This window comes from Tasmannia lanceolata, unplaced genomic scaffold (assembly GCF_043159265.1).
Source record: "Tasmannia lanceolata isolate RefF3 unplaced genomic scaffold, GAP_Taslan_0.1 ptg000007l, whole genome shotgun sequence".
In the NCBI taxonomy this organism is placed as follows: Eukaryota; Viridiplantae; Streptophyta; class Magnoliopsida; order Canellales; family Winteraceae; genus Tasmannia; species Tasmannia lanceolata.
In genome coordinates this window covers 16,645,569-16,665,055 of record NW_027518684.1, presented here as the reverse complement: position 1 = coordinate 16,665,055, position 19,487 = coordinate 16,645,569, and the positions used below count along the sequence as shown (strand labels likewise).

General features: G+C 37.2%; 1 protein-coding gene across 2 annotated transcripts in view; it reads right to left on the bottom strand.

Moving 5' to 3' along the window:
* The window catches only part of LOC143882114 (crossover junction endonuclease MUS81-like), a 30,221-nt gene extending 10,990 nt beyond the window's left edge, over positions 1 to 19,231 (bottom strand). Inside the window, exons 1-10 of one of the 2 annotated variants that reach the window (XM_077385539.1) lie at positions 18,847 to 19,231; positions 18,534 to 18,622; positions 18,365 to 18,443; positions 17,923 to 18,009; positions 17,709 to 17,834; positions 11,041 to 11,278; positions 5,497 to 5,707; positions 5,118 to 5,251; positions 4,824 to 4,981; positions 1,633 to 1,690 (exon numbers count right to left, since the gene is read on the bottom strand). In XM_077385539.1, the coding sequence (XP_077241654.1) occupies positions 1,633 to 1,690; positions 4,824 to 4,981; positions 5,118 to 5,251; positions 5,497 to 5,707; positions 11,041 to 11,278; positions 17,709 to 17,834; positions 17,923 to 18,009; positions 18,365 to 18,443; positions 18,534 to 18,622; positions 18,847 to 19,037 (1,371 nt within the window). In that variant the 5' untranslated portion in view covers positions 19,038 to 19,231. The remainder of the gene's footprint in view (positions 1 to 1,632; positions 1,691 to 4,823; positions 4,982 to 5,117; positions 5,252 to 5,496; positions 5,708 to 11,040; positions 11,279 to 17,708; positions 17,835 to 17,922; positions 18,010 to 18,364; positions 18,444 to 18,533; positions 18,623 to 18,846) is intronic. The other variant, XM_077385538.1, reaches the window with a different exon arrangement.
* Positions 19,232 to 19,487: the final 256 nt, after the last annotated feature.

The following is a 19,487-nucleotide window of genomic DNA, read 5'->3' as shown; positions in this document are numbered from 1 at the left end:
GAAAGAAAGATGCTTTAAGGTTTGGTTGAGACCAACCCCATGAAATATATACCTTTATATGTGGGGTCGAAAGAAAATTATGATAAAGCCATTAATGTTAATGGACTCTATCATAGCCCATAAAACTAATCATTAGAACATGAAATATACCACTTAAAACACATTCTAATATCAATAAAACAGACAAAATTGATGCATTAAAGGGATAAATAGTCGTGTTTTATGGTATCCCCCAAAGGATCGATGAAATCAGCTTCAAGTTTTTGATGAAAAGGTGGTAAATTTCATCAAATACAAGAACTAAAACTGAAGCATATCATAAATCCACAGATCAAGAAGCAATATGAAAGTAAATTTTCTAGAATAATAAAATGTGGCCTATGAAAAAAATAAGATTTGTCAAATTTATTGAAAATTTCACCACAGTTTTAAAATAGAACCCTCTTACAAACTGCCGTCATCACTGAAATGAAAGGATGATAGCACCAGAGGGTATTGGAGACAAATGTTACATGGATTCTTCTAAATGAGTGAAGCACCTGTGTCGAACACACACTGGTTCCGATCCTTTGGGATTCACTGGGGCACTTCTTGATCTCTTTTATCTATTTTTCTTTTCTAAATACTACTTCAACAACTTTACAATTACCTCAAGTTAAGAGTATTAACAATTGTAATAGTAAGTTTCTTAAATGGAAATAAAACATTATATTTCCTTAACATAAGCTATTAAATTTTCAATATATTACTTATTATAACCATAATTTTATAAAAAAGTAAAATTTGAGAATTGATTAAAATATTTTGGTGAATCCATGAATTATCCTTTTTTAGGCTTGTCGATGCGTATCGGATTCCAACACATGCGCAGCCTAGAGAATATGAACAAGATTGTTGTCATGGCTTCTGCAGTGAATGTTCAATTCTCTCTGTTTTTTTTTTTTTTTTGAAAGATTCAGTTGTTGAATCTTCAATCTATGAATCATCCTTCATGATGCCAACACAAGAATTCCTCAAAACCCTTGTCGACCCTAACATGGAAAAACAATGAATTAGGGATAACAAAGTGTAGTATTTCTGAGAATTAATTAGGTTACACACAATTATAAAATAATGGAAAAAATGAACGTAACCGTTCCTAATGATGAATAATGCCGGAAATGACCTTGTGTACTGTGTAAATGCAGTAGAGATACAATATTTAGAAGTACAGAATATTCATATAATATATTATCTAAAAATTAAAATGAAAAGACTAGTCGTCTTTCCATAGGAACAAAAGAATTTAAAGTTTCTTGTTAACAGAAACCCTATATCTATGTAATTTATTTAATTGGTACCTTTTTAGAATACATAGGTCCATTGTTGCATTCCATGTGTTCTCTTAATCTTGTCTTGTTCTTGAATAATATTTCAAAAATATTGTTCAACAAGATAACTTGTACATCCATTCAATTGGATCGGCTGGCAAAATTTTTATGTAATTCCTGATTTGAGGGCATGTTTTTTAATATCGGTCGCAGATGACAACAATTAGTAAATAAAGCAAGAAAGCAAGACCAAAACTAGGCACAAACAAAGACAATAAATGGACATTGAGCAGAATCATTCATTAACAACTCAAAAACTGACCTCTACTTGAATTTTGAACTGAGTACATATGCTATCAATAATTTTTCTACAGCGTGGCCTGCAAATCAGAAGGGAAAATAAGATAGAAAAATTATTTCTAGAAATAAGCTAGAAAAGAAAAGGTTGTAAAAGAGGAAGTTTGCATGTGAGAATATGCACTTCTAAGAGCAGAAAGAAGTAGTTTTCTTGGATTTGTCAATATAATGTAATGGTATAACTAGCTTCAAAGAATCTTTCCTGCTTCCATTTTGATAAAAAAATTTATTGTTCATTCATGAACCATCTTCTGCTTCCATGATTCCACAAAGAGACTCGTGAGATATAATCCACCCGTCGCAACATATAACTTACTAAAATATAAGCAACCCGCCACACATGTTGACACTCCTTTGGACACTTTTAAATATACGGCTAGAAGTGTTAGACTTAATGTGGGTGTGTGGCCACGTTTTTGTACCTTGTCAAGTGTGATATTCTATTTTATTATAGAATATTGTGTTTACCTCTTTTATTATTAACTCTTCTTTCATTATAAATTCTTCTTTTAGCTCTTCTTTAGCTAATATTTGTTGTTATTTCCTCTCCCCTAAACCTAAAACCCTAAACAAACTATTATTCCAATACTATATTCATTGTATCATAGGGTTCCCAGGAGTGTTATGTGGTGGGTCCTTGAAAGGAAAAAAGTGCTTACTAAATATGTTGATGTGATTAAGGATATGTACAATGAGGCAGTAACTAAGTGTCAGAACTACGGATGGCACATCTAATGAGTTTCCAATTACAATAGGACTGCACCAAGGATCAGCTCTAAGCGCTTATCATTTTATGCTAGTTATGATGAACTTACGGAGGGTATCAAGGATGAGGGGGCGTGGTGTATGTTATTTGCAGAAGACAGTATTAATTGACGAAACCAAAGCAGGAGTTAATGCAAAGTTAGAGTTATGGAGAACTCCTCTGGAATCCAAAGGTTTTAGACTCAGTAGGACGAAGACATAGTATATGGAGTGCAACTCTAGTAATGTAAGGAGGCGGGGCGAGGCTGTAGTAAATATGACTGGACAGGAGGTACCTAAGAGGGCTATCTTTCGCTATCTTGGTTCAATCCTACATGAGGAAGGAAAGATTGAAAAGGATGTTAACCACAGAATAAGAGCAGGTTGGTTGAAGTGAAAGTATGCTTCAGCAGTTCAGTGGGACCGTAAAATACCTACCAGTTGAAGAGAAAGTTTTGTAAGACAGTTGTGAGGCCATCCATGCCATACGGCTCAGAATGTTGGGCCACCAAAAAGCAGTATGTGCATAAGATGGGTGTAGCGGAGATGCAAATGCTTCGATGGATGCGGCCACACAAGGTTAGACAGAATTAAAAATGAAGACATCCGTAAAAAGGTGGGGTGGCACCAATTGAGGAGAAGATGAGAGAGCACCGCTTAAGATGGTTTGGGCATATCCAACGAAGGCCTTTGGATGCTCTAGTGAGAAGAAGTGACTCATGCCAAGTTGATGGAGTAAAAAGAGGAAGGGGCAGACCGAAAACAACTTGGGTAGAAATACTGAGAAAAGACTTGATGGCTAGGAACATAACAGAGAACATGAACTTAGAGAGGAGAGAATGGAAGAAAATGATCCATGTAGACAAACCCAACTAGTGTCAGGATTAGACTTAGTCAATTTGAGCTGGGTAGACTCTTTCACCTTCTTCAACGAAAATTTTCTAAAGGATTCATTAGCCGACCCCTACTAGTTTGGGACAAAGGCTTAGTTGAGTTGAGTATATTCGTTGTATCATATTGGTCTCCCTTTCTCGATGTATATTGGAGACGGAAGAACACTAGATTAAATTGATGAATGCGTTGTTATTTGATTCAAGGTTGCCAAGGTGGGAATCGAAAGCGGGATTCGATTCGGGATCGAAAGTGGAAATCGAAGGCTCCTGGGATGGTTGGAAGCGGGAATCGTGGGTTTGCCAGAGATTCGACGGGGATTCGCCGGGGATTCGCCGAGAAGTCGCTGAGGAGTTAGGATTCGATGGGGATTCGTAGGGAATCGCCTGGGAATCGGGGTTCCTATAAAGTGGGAATCGGGGTTTTCATAAATTGGGAATCGGGGTTCCCAAAATTGGGAATCGGGGTTCCCCAGAATCAGGGATTCGAATCAAATCACGGTTCGGATTCGCGATTCGGGGATTCGCGAATCCCCAACTCCAGGTACGAATCCTGCTTCTCTGATTTGATTATCTCATGTTTCTTTTAGATTATAGTAAATTAATTCTACGATTTATTAGTTTGTTAAATAAATATCATATTTATATTGGTATAAATAATGATAGTAAACTGTAATTTTTTACGTATTCACATATCACAATTTCTAGATTTTAGATGTTGCCATGCCAGTCAACTCATTTCCGTGTCGAAACTTGACACACGAATCCATATCCACAAATTATGATTAGATATACTTTCTATGTTTGCCAGGTCACCTTTTGTAAATTTTGGGGGCTTGATGTGTCCGACACTCCGTATCAGTGTCCGCAAATCATAGCATCTTAGCATTCTAGGATGATCTGACCGTTGGATCAAGCAGATTTTGGAATATGGATTAGATCAGAGACTAGGACCAATCTACCAAGGTTGAAGACGATCGGATTGTCGGATTGACGATCGGGAAAGAACATTGGACGGTTCTAATCTGATCTAAGATTCAGATCTAACCATTGGATTATCTTGAATTTTGGATATGTTACGGAAACGGTAGAGTAGAATTTTCTCCTAAAATTTGGTCAAAATCAGGTTCTTGGATCGGAAAATGTGAGATCTGCAGTAATCTAATTTTTCAAAACAGTTTCTTGATCCAATATGAGATCAAGAACAGGATTCAAGAATCGGTTAAGATGGTTTGTAAATTAGGAGGAAATGGTAAAGGCGGTGAATTTGAAAGGTTACAGGAAAGTGAAAAGGGGCAGGGACTAAATAAAAAGAATAAAGTTGAAAATAAGCACACTGATATCACCATTAATTGCCATTCCAATGCAAGCTCATTTGCTGATAAGAAAACTGGCAATAAATAGCAATAAAAGAACAAGGAATAAATAAAGAAAATGGAATCTGAGTCACAAAAAAACACGCTGAGATCGCCATTAATCGCCATTCTAATGCAAGCCCATAGCAAAGCTGATAAGAATATACCCACGATTATTTTTGGCAAATTGCTCCCGATCATCCAATATCAATATGACATCATAGACATCTTCGAATTTCTCTCCAGACCTACGAGGTGGCATCGCTAAACTATTCATGTTGCCTTCCGGACCATCGGCATCCAATGACTTGTGCAGAGGAAAATCCTAGTAAGAATAACAGGAAATGAGTGTACCAATTATGAACATATACGGCATGTTGCAATCATTATAAGCCAATTCTTATCCCTTATAATGCCATAAAGAACCATATATTTGTTCTATCTATCCAATGCACACATACAGATGATGTGCAAGCCCGCAAGCTACAAAATCCCAGTGTTGAATCAGCAGAGTATGAAAGATGGGCATCGCATTGTGCACCACCAGAAGAAAACTTCGTCTTATTATTCTCTTCGGTAACCAAATATGCTTGACCTGAAATGTGAGGAGGTGTCAGACCAAGGCAGCAGATTTAAAATATTCTATGGCTAGCATGGTTATAAATTTCGGTTTTCAATTTCGGATTTCAGTTTGGTTTCGGCCGAAATTTGGTAATTTTGACCAAAATTGTAAAAATTTCGGCTGAAATGACCGAAACTGAAATTTAAATCCATGATGCCTAATAATGTCTTGTACTGATCTGCTTAGTTGCTTTCATTACAAGTGTCAAGAAAAGGTACCATTATCCATGACGGTGCGGGTGTTTGATACCACAGGAGAACGCTTTCCATGAAATTGCATTCTATTTGACTGCAATGAATCAACTTTATCTTTTTGGAGATGATTTAAAATGTCAAACGAAAGGGAAAAAGAATCCCTATTTTGGGAACCTTCTGAAACTTTCACAAAAGCAAGATGAATTTGTTCCTCGGAATACCCCATACCTGTAAGCTACAGAAAGCAAAGGACCAACCAGTCAGAAGGCAAAACCCAAAAAATGGATTAGTGGCAATTGACTATTCATGTTCCACTATCTTGAATTTTCATCCACATATTAATTATAGTGAGGTCTCACCAAAGACTCACGAAATAACACTTTCTTGAAGAAACCTGCTTATCTGCTTCGAGGAATTATCAATGTTATCTAGTTCAATTAAAGTAGAATATAATGGTGTCTTTTTGGTTGGTAAGTTACTAAGTTGTATCCGCTGAGCAACAAAAATTATATATATATATATATATATATATATAGAGAGAGAGAGAGAGAGAGAAAACGGTTCCTACACATATGTGTAGATAAGTTCTCTACACACTAGCTTAAAATACAATGGGGGCCACATTATTTGGGTGATCCAAACCATTCATTTTTAAGGCCCTCACATAGATAGGGTGTCCACAAAAAATCAGATCCATAGGATCATCCTAACCATTCGAACTGTGGAGGCAAAAAATGAACTAATTTGTGAAGGTGTAAAGACATCCATTTTACCTCCACAAATCGTAGGGTTGGGATGATCCTATAGAGCTGATTTTTTGTGGACACCCTATCTATGTGAGGGCCAATCAAATGAATGGTTTGGATCACCCAAACAATATGCCTTCTACTGTATTTTAAGCTAGTGTGAAGATAACTTTATGAATGGTTTGGATCACCCAAACAATATGCCTTCCACTGTATTTTAAGCTAGTGTGTAGATAACTTTATATATATATATATATATATATATATATATATATATATATATATATAAAGTATGCTCGAACGTACCAAGCTTATGGTACGCTCGAGTGCCCAATCACACTTCTCTCTCTCTCTCTCTCTCTCTCTCTCTCTCTCTCTCTCTATATATATATATATATATATATATATAAAAGCAACCATAAAGAATATGGTGATATACAAAGGGAGAATAGTAGTTACATAGAGACATGCTCATATTATTGTTCATAGTCTATTCACCACACCCAGGACGGTGGTGGTCAGCTCCCTCAATCTGGTGAGCCACCACTAACTCGAACCATTGTATCGGGTCTTAACATGGTCAAATGATCCTAAGCCGTGATCAACACTTGATATAAAAAAAAAAGAGTAATTTTAGGATTTAAAAAAAAAAAAAACTAAAGCCACATCTATCCTGTCAAGCTGTTGATCAATGGCTTAGGATCATTGAATCACGATGAGAGCACATTTTTATCGAGGCATTGATCAAAGGCAAAGGATCATGGAAAGATCAGAGCAAATAGGTTAGGCTATTAGTCATTTGGTCGCCCACCAAATCAATCAGACCAATCACCATAAAGTGTCGTGTTTACAATGGATCAAAACATGATTCGTATCATAATATTAAATATATATATATATAGACACACAATTACGCATGCACGCACGTATACACACACACATATACATATACATACATCTATACATACATACATACATATAGGAGCTGTTGGGAAGAACTATGTGGTTTAGGAATGTCTCTAACTAGGATCCCTCTCAATCCACGTGTCCAGCAAAAAATTAATAGCCATTTAGCAGTTCTGATTTTTTAGAAATTGATTAAAACACCCTTATTTTGTGTACACACGAGCACAGCAACATATGGGCAAGGATTCAAGAAAATCCTAAACCAAGCAGTTCTTGGTATCATATTGTTGTTTTTTTTTTTTTTGGAATGATTGATGTTACTGCTGAATTGTTGCTGTTGTTGTTGTTGGTAAATTCAATGGTTCGCTATTTTCCGGATTTCATCGAATTTCCAAGGCATGAATAGGTTTTAAACATCACTTCATTTGTGATTTTTTTTAATGAACAGAAAATAGAATTGAAGTTCTTACTATACATATAGACAGCTTTAACCTACAGCATGTTCAGCTGAGGTTAGCAAGTTCACAAAACTATATCGGACGCAATATGACCTTACGTGGTAAAAATGTAACTTAAAGATTGGGTTTTATGTCATTCGAGAAAACCATAACTAAATAACAAATTTGTCATTAAATTTAATGACAAGCATGCCCTACATAAAAAGTGAAAACCCTAACTCTCCTCGCCACCCCCCACCCTAAACCCCACCACCACCACCACACCCATCCTAACCGAAATCCTAACTATTTCCCACATGTTTTACCCCTTAGTGGTTGTAAAACCTAGCTAGAGTCAACGGGAAACCAGCCGCACGAGCTGGAAATTACGACGGGGTGAGAAATTGACGGCGATGGTGATGGATGGTGATAGACCGAGCAGCTGACTAGATATACGGGAGAAGATAAAACTAGGGACCAGGCAATCAGGCGAAAGGAACTATCCTCGAAACCGAGATGAAATGAACGAAATTTTCGGTTTCCATCCTCACCAAAACGAAACCAAAACTGAAATGCATACTGAAACCAAAATCGTAACTGCAATGATGGTATAATATATCAATATGTTTTACATAATTATATTTCTATGAATTGCATGTGAAATGTGGTGTATGTATTATGAATAAATATTTATATGAATCATATGTAAAATGTGGTAGGTGTTGAATTATTAGACATGCGTGAAAACTCATGTCACTAGGTTTTCGATGTTATTAAACCATTATGGATGGTTTTCTTGCTTGTGTGATCATATGTAAAATGTGGTAGGTGTTGAATTATTAGACATGCGTGAAAACTCATGTCACTAGGTTTTCGATGTTATTAAACCATTATGGATGGTTTTCTTGCTTGTGTGATGGTTTCAAAGTGTGTATTTGTGCATGTTCTACTATTTCCTGAAGCTTTTTTTTTGTTTTTTCTTTTTCTGTGTGTTTTTTTTAATGGAGCAATGGCTACTATTTCCTGAAGTTTCATCTTAAAATTCTATCATTGGCATGTGTTTCCATACATTCCATGATTTTAAAGGATTTCCACCAAAATTTCCAAGCAAAACCGAAAGGCTTCTATTTCTGTGGCAACCGAAACCGAAATCAAAATTTAAAACCTTGTCTATTTATGCATAGCCAAATCTTTCATGTGACAGATGGTTGCAAGCTGCAATGGCACAACCTTCTTATTGTAGAAAATCTCATCCGCAAGAAGAACAGTTATTGAATTATCGAGCCTGAACTCGAGATCTCCTAAATCCATGCTAGAAGCTTCTAGATTTGGTTATCAGTGTAATTACTGACTTTTTGTTCAGTGAAGGTTCCTTCACTTCAAGATCTTCATTCCATTGTCGATGAATTCGCAGTTGAAAGATTAAAGGGTAAACAACCATATATCATGTGGAAACACTCAAAGAAAACATGGTGATTTTGAATAAAAAATGATGTCGGCGGTTGAGCGGGTGTTCAGCGTCGTTCGATGCGCAATGCCGATGACTTTGGCCTAGTTTGGCAACTAACAAACATGGATATATTATGGAGAAAGTTCACTCGGATTTTGGTTGGAATTCTAGAGGATATTTCTGTCATGAAATTAATGGCATTCTTTGTAATTTAGTTTAATGTGTTGTAAATGGCAAAAAGACATGAAAATTACATTTTTGCATCTATTTAAGGGTACATTATGTCCAATATAATTTTGGGAACTTGCTAACCACAATTATACATGCAGTACAATAGAAGGCCACATGTGTATAGATTTTATTTTTTGAAACTGGTAGCCAATTTTATTGAGAAAAACAAGAGACACCGAGATGGTTGATACAAGAGAGTACAAAAGCAATACAATAAGGCTATTCAATACAAAGAAAAACAGGAGGGTCAAGGCAGCAAAGAGTCAAAGAGGGCCAAAGCTTCCTTGGACACTATCTCTAGCTAGGCCGTCTGCCACCTCATTGGCAGATCGACGGACATGCTGGAACACTAAAGATAAAGGCCTCACCCAATCAGACACCACATCAAACAATCTATCAAATCTCCAAGGAGGCTTTTGCACTCTATTTTGCCATCGAATAACATTCGACAAATCCCCTTCTAACACTGCATTACTTAATCGATCTCTCACCTCCAACTTTAGTCCTTGGTGAACCGCACGCATCTCTGCTTCTGTTGCATCTGCCACCCCACAAAGGCCCAAACTACTCCCCCTATCTCATTTCTCAAAACTCCCCCAACCCCGGTCGAGCCAGGGTTTCCCAAATTAGATCCATCAAAGTTAAGTTCTAAAAAGCCAAGAGGAGGGGGGTCCATTCTTGAACCACATTTTGCTTGGGTTCCACACTACAACAAACTTCTCTCCACTTTTCCCAGAGCTCATAAGCAAATACAAATTTGAATTGGGGAAGTGATTTTTCCCAATAGATCAACAAGGCTATCACTTTGATAAAAAGGAAGGTGGAACATTTAGAAGTCCCCTCAAACACTCTTAGCGTTTCTTTCCTTACATAGCACCCATATGGTAGCTAAGAAAGAAAGATTCCATAAGACTTTTCCTTTTTTCTTCTATGGGATCACCAACCAATCCTGAAAAAGATCAATGAGTTTTGTAGGGAAAACCCAACATATTCTAAATCTTCATAATACTTTACTCCAAATATCCCTAGCTAAGTAGCTATTTTGCAATGAATGAAGAGATGATCCACAGATTCCCCCGCCTCAAGGCAGAGAGCACAATGATCAATAATAAGTACATCCCTTCTATGAAGAAAGTCCACCATTTGAATCCTCTCCCAAAGTGCCGCCCAACCAAAAGTGCATACTCTAGGAGGAGCTTGGACTGTCCACACTCTGACTACCTTGAAGGACACAAGGCTAGCCCCTAGGTGATGATATAATGATTTAACTAAGAAGTCACCAGAAGAGTTCCAAATCCAAACTCGTTTGTCTACCCCATTCTGTTTCATGTAGCCCTCTTGAAGTAACTCAAAGAGCCCTGTGTAACACACACATCATTAATAACAAAATTAATCTTTCACCTCGATTTTCTGCATCTCCACAAAGTAGATAGAACAAGGAAAAAAGGAGTAGCAAAGAACAAGAAAAAGCTGAGAGAGAAAAGAAGGGAGAAGAAAACAAGGGAAGAAAAAAAGAAGGGGATGAAGAAGAGTAGAGGAAGAAAATATTCACCTGCTTTGCTTAAATCTCAATGTGATTTCTAATTGGTACATTCTGTCCACCTCAAATTTATCAGAATTTTAACTAGTACGGTATGTTTTGTCCATTCCGTACGAATCGAAACAGTATTGACAACCACCGTCTGTCTACATATAACATACTCTTTTTATGAAATATGTTCTTATTGATGGCACGCACGCACACAGAGAGAAAATATAATGCATGAATACATGATAAATCATGTGAGAAAGAATTTACCCTCTCGAGTATGTCGATAGGAGTATCAATTGGTTTCATTTGGCTATCCAAATCAATTGATGGGCCTGCTTCTTTATTGATTGAAATAGGATGAGCAAACCCTACATTTGATCCATTTTGTGGCACTACACAACTTGGAGATGCATCCGGTGTTGGCAAATGATTTATTGAACCAACTAAACCAGACCTCAAGAGGCATTCACGAGCTGCTTCTTGCCCTTCTTCAGTTAGCATATACCTGCGCAACTAAATTAGCAAAATCACAACGTATGTGTGTGTATATCAAAACCTTGTTCAAGATTATTTAAATATATTCAAAGATATTGCAAGCAGAGCGCATGTCACTAAATAAAAACGAGTGAAGCAATTGATATAATGGATGGACTAGCTAGGTCGTTTGTGTACTCAATAATCATTGCCCCATTTTAAGTCACTTTTCCCAGTGTTTATGTTTTTTGCTACCACAGCCATTTGTTTGTTTCTTTTTTTTCTTTCCATAAACTTGTCATTTATAATATAGAAGTAATAGAAGCTTCAGAATGACAATGGTTCATTGGGATCTAAAAATGAATTGAAAACATGTATATGTTAAAAAACAGAGGCATTTTTCATATCGAGCATATAACCGATGTGCTGAGAAAGACTACAATAATAATACTAAAACTCCTATAGAGGCCCTCCCTGCTCTCTATTACTAGTTTACTACTCTATCAAAAACATAGTATTAAACTATTAATACGGCCTATGACATCTACTCAACAAAGTACTCCATGAAATGCTTGCATGAATCTCATTTCCATAAAGGAAATGCTTGACACACTCCCATGATGACTAATGTCTTTCAACAAGCTTCTCGCACTATAATGATAACGTTGTATAGGAAAGAAACTTTAACATGAATGTTAATCATGCGTTGGAAGACACACACCAGCAGTCTGTATGTTAAGTGATCAACATAGCGTGATCAATTATTCAATTCATGGCTGATCCACAATGTGGTTACCTTATCCGCTCATCAAATCAGTGGCGACATACAGGCCACTGTCAACCATGCCCTGTTCAAGTCCTCTACCCTTCCATTGGATATAATCATATATATCTTCTTCTAATTAAGTAAGTTGTGTTAGAATGTTGCTCCACCACTGGTTATTGTCATTCCTTTGCTTCTCTCGTTGCATGTAAGAACACGAAACTACCATATGGGCATCATTCCTAGCATAACTGCAAAAAATCAAGACATGTCCTTTAATTCCAACAAGATGGTATAATCCCCCCCCCCTCCCCCGCGCATATTGGGATCTCACTGTGTGGGTCACATCGTCCAACCACTTTGACATGCCATTAAGATTGCCTCCAAGCCATAAATTGGGGAGTGGGTAGTAGCTATCATCCCATTCTGATTATTTTGTCATCTTGGCTATTTATCATTCATGTAAGCCTAGACTCGGATCATTTGCTTCTAATTATATATAGGAGGAAGATGCATACATACCTGCAATGAAAATAACATGTTTCTCACTCACCCCTTATACCAAGATATTTATCATCCCTTAGTTACATTTCCATGGACAGGTAGCAAAGGGAACTCTTGTATAACCTTCAAGTATGGAATAAGATCAAATATTGAAGATGAATCAAAATTGAGAACACGTTTCAGACTTCACTTTTCCCTCTCTCTTAGGTTCAAAAAATTAGTAAGGAGGCTCAATACCCTTCATAAATTATTATAGCGGAAATGTAATTATGGATGAAAACTAAGATATCTCAATATTGATATAAAGAGTTCATTCCAGTACTGCCAAAGAGCTTCACCATTTTCCATGAAGGTAGTATTGTCAATGATATATTCAAGACAATGTCAAAAACAGCCTTCGAACCTAACGTATGGAGATGCTATCTTCCAAATGTCTTATCAAGGCGACTAGAGCAATATTACTGCAATGTGATCTTGCAAATATTTCCAAGTATTTATTTCTTCAATAATTTTTTTTAATAACTCTGGTGTAGCTCTAATCCATTCAAACTTCATAATTGGAAAAAAAAGGGCCTTAACATATAACAAGGTTAACTGCTTAGTTTCGAAAACTTGTGCGTTCAAGGGTGAAAATGCACATCAATTAATCTAAGAAACTGAAAAATAAAAAGGCCAGAATTAACCATTTATCAATAATTTTCTATGCAATGCAGGTTGGGACTCCTGGTCCCCAATGCAATTTTCATAGTATCAATGAAATATGTCATCTTTCAAAAAAAAAAACCATTTATCAATAATTTTCCCAAATCCAACAATTCTTTTTATGAACTGATGATCCATTACCAATGAATTAAATTGGTTTAGAAACATTCATATCAATAGATCAACATTGATACCGTTCGGATCGACAAACGCAATCCTTAGGGTTGTTGAGGAAGAACAAGAAGTAAAATTCTTGCCAAAATATTAGACAAGCTTTTCTTCTTTAACTAAACTTGTCATTACAGATTTTGGTACACTCTAAATAGAGGAATACAAGAGAAAAAACATTCTTTAGGGACTTGAAACTCATAAATAACTTAGTAACTCACAAATGCATTGACTAGCCTAGCAACTAGCAGACCTCTCAACTCAACTCAACTAAGCCTTTGTCCCAAACTAGAAGACATAGCCCACTAAAATAGTCATATCTCACTAACCACTGGGCCAAATTAAGAGTGCAAATACTCGTTGGAAACATCTCAAAAAGGGCCACAACTTCTTCGTTTACCATTTTACTAGAATTTTCCATCTAATAGTCCAAAAAATCATTTTGAAAATCGGGCAGCAGCATTGTAGCGGGAACGCACCTATATCATTCTCCCCCTGTTGAGAAGGACTCGTCCTCGAGTCCGAATGATCAACACCATCTACTCTGTGATATGCCCCCAAACCAGCCATGTTGAAAGTTGTAGAACTGGAAACTCCCCTGTCACTGTGCAGATTAATCATGTAATTATTCTCACCAATATGCTTTAGTACACGAAATTGTCCATTGACTCGGTCATGCAACCTGCCACGTTTACCCCTTGAAAACATTTCCTTCCGCATGTTGATACAAACAAAATCTCCTTTAAATTTCACATGCTTCCTTGTCTTATTGGCCAATTCTTTGTACTTGTGGTTGTTCTCTTGTATCAATTCCTTATTTTCTTTTAAATTCTCAAAAAAAATTGTCATTGATTGAAAGTTACTTCCCTCCCTTTTAAAGGCTTAGGAATAATTTCCACCTTAGATGGACCCAACAATAAGTGACAAGAATAAATCGGCACCACATCACACAATTGGGAATCTTGATGTTGTTTGCCAAGAGAAAAAGAAACAAAACAGAGTTGATTAACAAGTACACCCCCTTTCCTTTCTTGAGCCATGCAAACTTAAAAGTCATCGGCCTCATCTCGGTCTCAAGGTTGACAATGTCGACCATCTCTTGTGCCACCACATTGCAACGCCCACTATCAATGATAAGATTGCAAATCTCTTCATTCGACGTATATCCTTTATGAAAAACATTATGCGGCAACCCGTCAGGCTTTTCTTCTACTTTAGTTGTATTCATAGCACACCGAATAACTAACGCCTTGCCACAATTGTTCCAATTGATCTTGTCACCCTCATCATCATTGAACTCGTCAAAATGTGGTTGGTCATCTAGAACATTCGATACAACAGTAGTAAGGCATTCTGTGAAGATATCCGATTGTATCTTTCCTTCAAACTCGAGAACCTTCGCCTCAACATTGATGAAACGTGGACGTATAGGGGGACGTTTCAAAGAAGAACCGTCGCTCTCTCCTTGGTGTTGGCATGGCCGAGTAAAAGAGTTGATGTCCGACTCCAAACTATTACTTTCCTCCACCTCATCAAGAGGCTCTTCTAGAGCTAACCTCTCGGTAAGGGTTTGGACTTGACGCCTCAACTCCTCAATCTCGATATCACAGAGATCCATCTCTCGGTTGGGAGCCTCAGTTTCAATTGGACTCCGGCGACGTCGCTTGGCCATTGAGAAATTCGAACTAGCAAATAGATCGTTGGTAAGCACTAATGTAGGATAGCCTCACGATCATTGCCGTAAGGTTACACCCAAATGCTCTGATACCACTTGGATCGACGAACGCAATCCTTAGGGTTGTGAGGAAAGAACAAGAAGTAAAATTCTTACCAATATATTAGAAAAGCTTTTCTTCTTCAACTAAACTTGCCATTACAGATTTTTGGTGCACTTTAAATAGAGGAATACAAGAGAAAGAAATGTTCAACCTAGCCCACTAACGAGTAGGGGTGCAACTTGGGTCGGGTTTTACCAGACCCGCATCGACCCGACTCGAAAATAACATGGGTCGGGTTTAGAAATCATGGGTCTTGGGTAGGGTCGAGTTTTAGATTGAAAAACCCGACTCAATCTTGGGTAGGGTAGTGTTTGAAGAAAACAACCCGAAACCCGACTTATACAGCTGTAGTGTAACTTTCTTGAATATCATGGTTTTAAATTTCGGCTGAAACGTTTCGTTTCGGCCGAAATATTTCTGTTTCGGTGGAAACCGAAACGAAATTCATTGTGAGTCGGAAAAGTACCAAACTTCGCCGAAACGTTTCGGAAATTTCGGCCGTAACGTTTCGTTTTGGTAAAATTTCGGTGAAATTTCGGAAATTTCGGTGAAACGTTTCGGAAATTTCGGTGAAATTTTTACAAGATTTCGTCCGAAATTTCGTACCGAAACCGAAACCGAGATTTAAAACCTTGTCTTAAATAACATCAAATTATCTCTTGAATAACATAGGGAAACAATCCACAGGGTCTTCCTTGGCATGTTTACAAATGGCAGACTAATGGAAAAGATTGGGGAAATGAACTTCAGAATGAAGGCAATCATGTTGGCAATACCAGAGGCAGAACAAATCTACCTTCTAGAGAAAGAGAAGGCCAAGAAACAAGATGGATTAGAGCAAAGAACTAGTAATGTTCTTGTGTAATTGTAGACAGCTTTCTGTAAAAAAATTGCTCTTATATTCAAATCAAATTGATGTATATGTTAAAAAAAAACATATCGAATTATTTTTCTAGTATATTGATATAATTGTTTTCATTAGAGGGAGCCTTGGTGCAACGGTAAGGTTGCTCCATTGTGCCCTGGTGGTCAAAGGTTAGAGTCACGGAAACAGCCTCTCTGAAAAACAGGGGTAAGGCTGTGTACATCTAGCCCTCCCCAGACTCCGCAATGGTAGGAGCCTCGTTCATTGGGCCGACCTTTTTTTTATTGATATAATTGTTTTCATTAAGGTGATCATGTTTGTGATTGGAAAATATAGTTTCCTTAAATTTATACGCTTGATGACATAAATTTAGAGATTTTTGGTGTCAAAATTTGTTTTCTTGGTACAATCTTTAAAATTAGTCACTATCCTACGCTAAAAATAAAAACTTGACCCGACCTGAGAAACTATCTTGGGTAGGGTCGGGTTTACAAATCTTGGGTTTCCCTGTAAAAAATTAGACCCCAACCGACCCGATATTATTTCGCTCGTAGGGTAGGATTTTGGAAAACCCGACTCACCCGACCCGAGTTGCAGCCCTACTAACTAGTTTAGGGACTTACAAAATCATAAATAACTTAGTAACACACAAACGCAATACCTAGCCTAGGAACTAGTAGACATAGTCTACTAAAATAGTCATATCTCACTAGCCACTTGGCCAAATTAAGAGTGCAAATACTCATTGGAAACATCTCAAAAAGGGCTACAAACTTCCTAGTTTACCATTTTTCCGGAATCTTCCATCTAATGGTCCAAAAATCATCTTGAAAATCGGGCAGCAGCATTGTAGCGGGAATGCACCTGCATCACATCATTCCCTTTTTGTCCCTTGCCTCGCTATGCATCTTCGCAGTGTCCATATATATATATATATATATATATATATATATATATATATATATATAAAGTGAAGCATTTGATTTAGGTGAAGCCACAAAACTCAATTGATACTCAACTCTATAAGTCCAACCATTAACACACAATGCAATTACAAATTAAAACTAAGACACAAATTAACTTCGCACAGTATCTTTATTGAGGAACTTTTTGCATTGAGAGTAAGCCAGTGATGTTGCATCGTACATTGATGACTTTCACAGAGATTCAAAAAGGCAAGTTGCAAAACCTTACATTTTCAACTACAAGGCACATACTAGTGATTTAAATATTTACCAAAACATATACCACAATAAGCCACAAAATTCACAGGCTTTGGACCAAGGCGCAAACAACATAAAGCTGTTATGCTCAGATAAAGAATATTGTAAACGACCAAGGGAGGGATTCCCATTAATGAACTAGTGCTTCTTAATAAAATCCATGAATTCAGAACAAGTCAAAAGTCACAAGGTGTTTATAGTCTTCAATATAGTGCTCCAAGGTAGGAATCTTGCAGAGTGACCTCTCTGGTATATAGTAAGAATACTGGTATAAGTTCTACGGAAAAGGTCTCCTAATGTCATGAAAGTAGGCCATAAACCATCAGGTAAACCAATACAAACATTTCAAGTATAAACAGAGATAACAAAAGCAACTACATGATAAATTCAGCCACAACAGAAAGGACAAGTCAGTATCCAACAACATTAAAAAAAATTGTCCATAAACATATTCATACTTTGCCGGGCAGCTCGATTTCAAAATTAAACCTTTTGTTATCAATGTCTTCATGCAAGTCCATCCACTGTACCACTCCCGAGGGGAACTCCCGAACTGCCCAGGTTTTCCTTTCCCCTTTTCTGGCCTATTAAGATTAGATAATAGTTTAGACACCATGCCTCTCATCCCTCCTAATCTGGGTTGACCTGCTCAGACAATATGAAATTACTCACGCAATTGGCACCCGTGCAAGCCCACTTGCTTCAGCCGCATCAATAAGCTCCTGCTTTCGCATAAAACTGGTCCCATTTGAAGTCCCCCTGAAAACCCAAATTTGCAACTCATGGTACCACAGGGGAAAAAGACTACATAAAACAAAGGGTATTGTTAATGAGTGCCCTAAGGGCACTCGTTAGGGCACTCGTTAAGGTGCATTGGAAACTTCATTTTACAATCATTTTTACACGTGTTTAGATAAAAATACACATGTTTTGAGATTTATTTTTTTTATCAAAACATGTGTAAAATGAAGTTTCCAATGCACCTTAACGAGTGCCCTACTCAGTTAGCAAAACCCTAAAACAAAAGAATATGAAACAAATATAGATAATTGAAGGAATGGTCGACAGGCATGAAAAAAATGGAAAACAAAATAAAGCATTATTCAATGACTACCTATAAAGAGTAATCAACAGTGCATACGAAACAGAATTCTTTTGAGGAACATAGCGTTTGGCTCCTTTCCTCCCCTTCCCTGAAAAATTAAAAATATAAGATGAAACATAGAAATGAAAAATATACAAAAAGAAAAACATTTGAAATGAAAGAAAGGAAAAAAAAATACCCTTTTGGATTGGCTCTTCGGATGCAGAATTATTCTGATCATTGGGAAAGAATCCATGCATTAGCCTCAGAGTCCATTTACCCACACCCCTAACACAATCCAAACCAAATTACACCATAAAATAAAGAACAGAAAAAACCCAACAACAAAACCCTAATTCAAACAAAATATACACAAAAAGAAAAAAAAAACACAAAAATGTTTCCAAACTAAAAGCATACTTTAAAAATCCAATCACAAAACCCTAATTCAAACACAAATTACATAAAAATAAGAAAAGAACATAAAAAAATGTTTCCAAACAAACGTATACTTGATTTGAGAGAATTCCTTTAGGGTTTTGATAGGAGTTTTGGAGGCGCAGACACTCGAATAAGCTCTGTAAATCGTTGAGTCGACTCGGTCTGAAATTCCGTTCTTGTCGGCCATTTCTTGCCTCTTTTTCCACATAAATGAGGCGAGATCTTCGTTTTCTGGACATCGAACGGGTCTCTGATTCTCCATTGGGAAAAGGAAGAAAAGATCTCATGAGCAAAGTTTCCTAGGGTTTATTCGAGCATAACCATTTGTGAGGGAAAAGAGGGATAAAAGAGAATTCTAGGGTTTTCATCCGACATGAGTTCGTTAGAAATATTTTTCGTTTATTATCTCTCGTTAAAACCGCGCCCTTTCTCAGATCGGATTCTCTTAGTTTGAAATGTGAGCGCTGCTTACTGTAGTCCGAGGACTATGAAAGTATGTAGTCACGAGAAGAGGACATGTTTTGGATATAGGAAAAAGAAAAGGGAGATGATTTGTTCGCCCCCCTGTAGGATTATGCGCCCCGCTTTCAACGTGAATTGTGGGCAAACTTTAAAGCTTTTTGACATCAAATCAAGTTTAAAAAGTTGGAGGGGGGGGGGGGGGGGGGGGAGGCGCATAATCCTACGGGGGCAAAAAAATCATCGTGAAGAA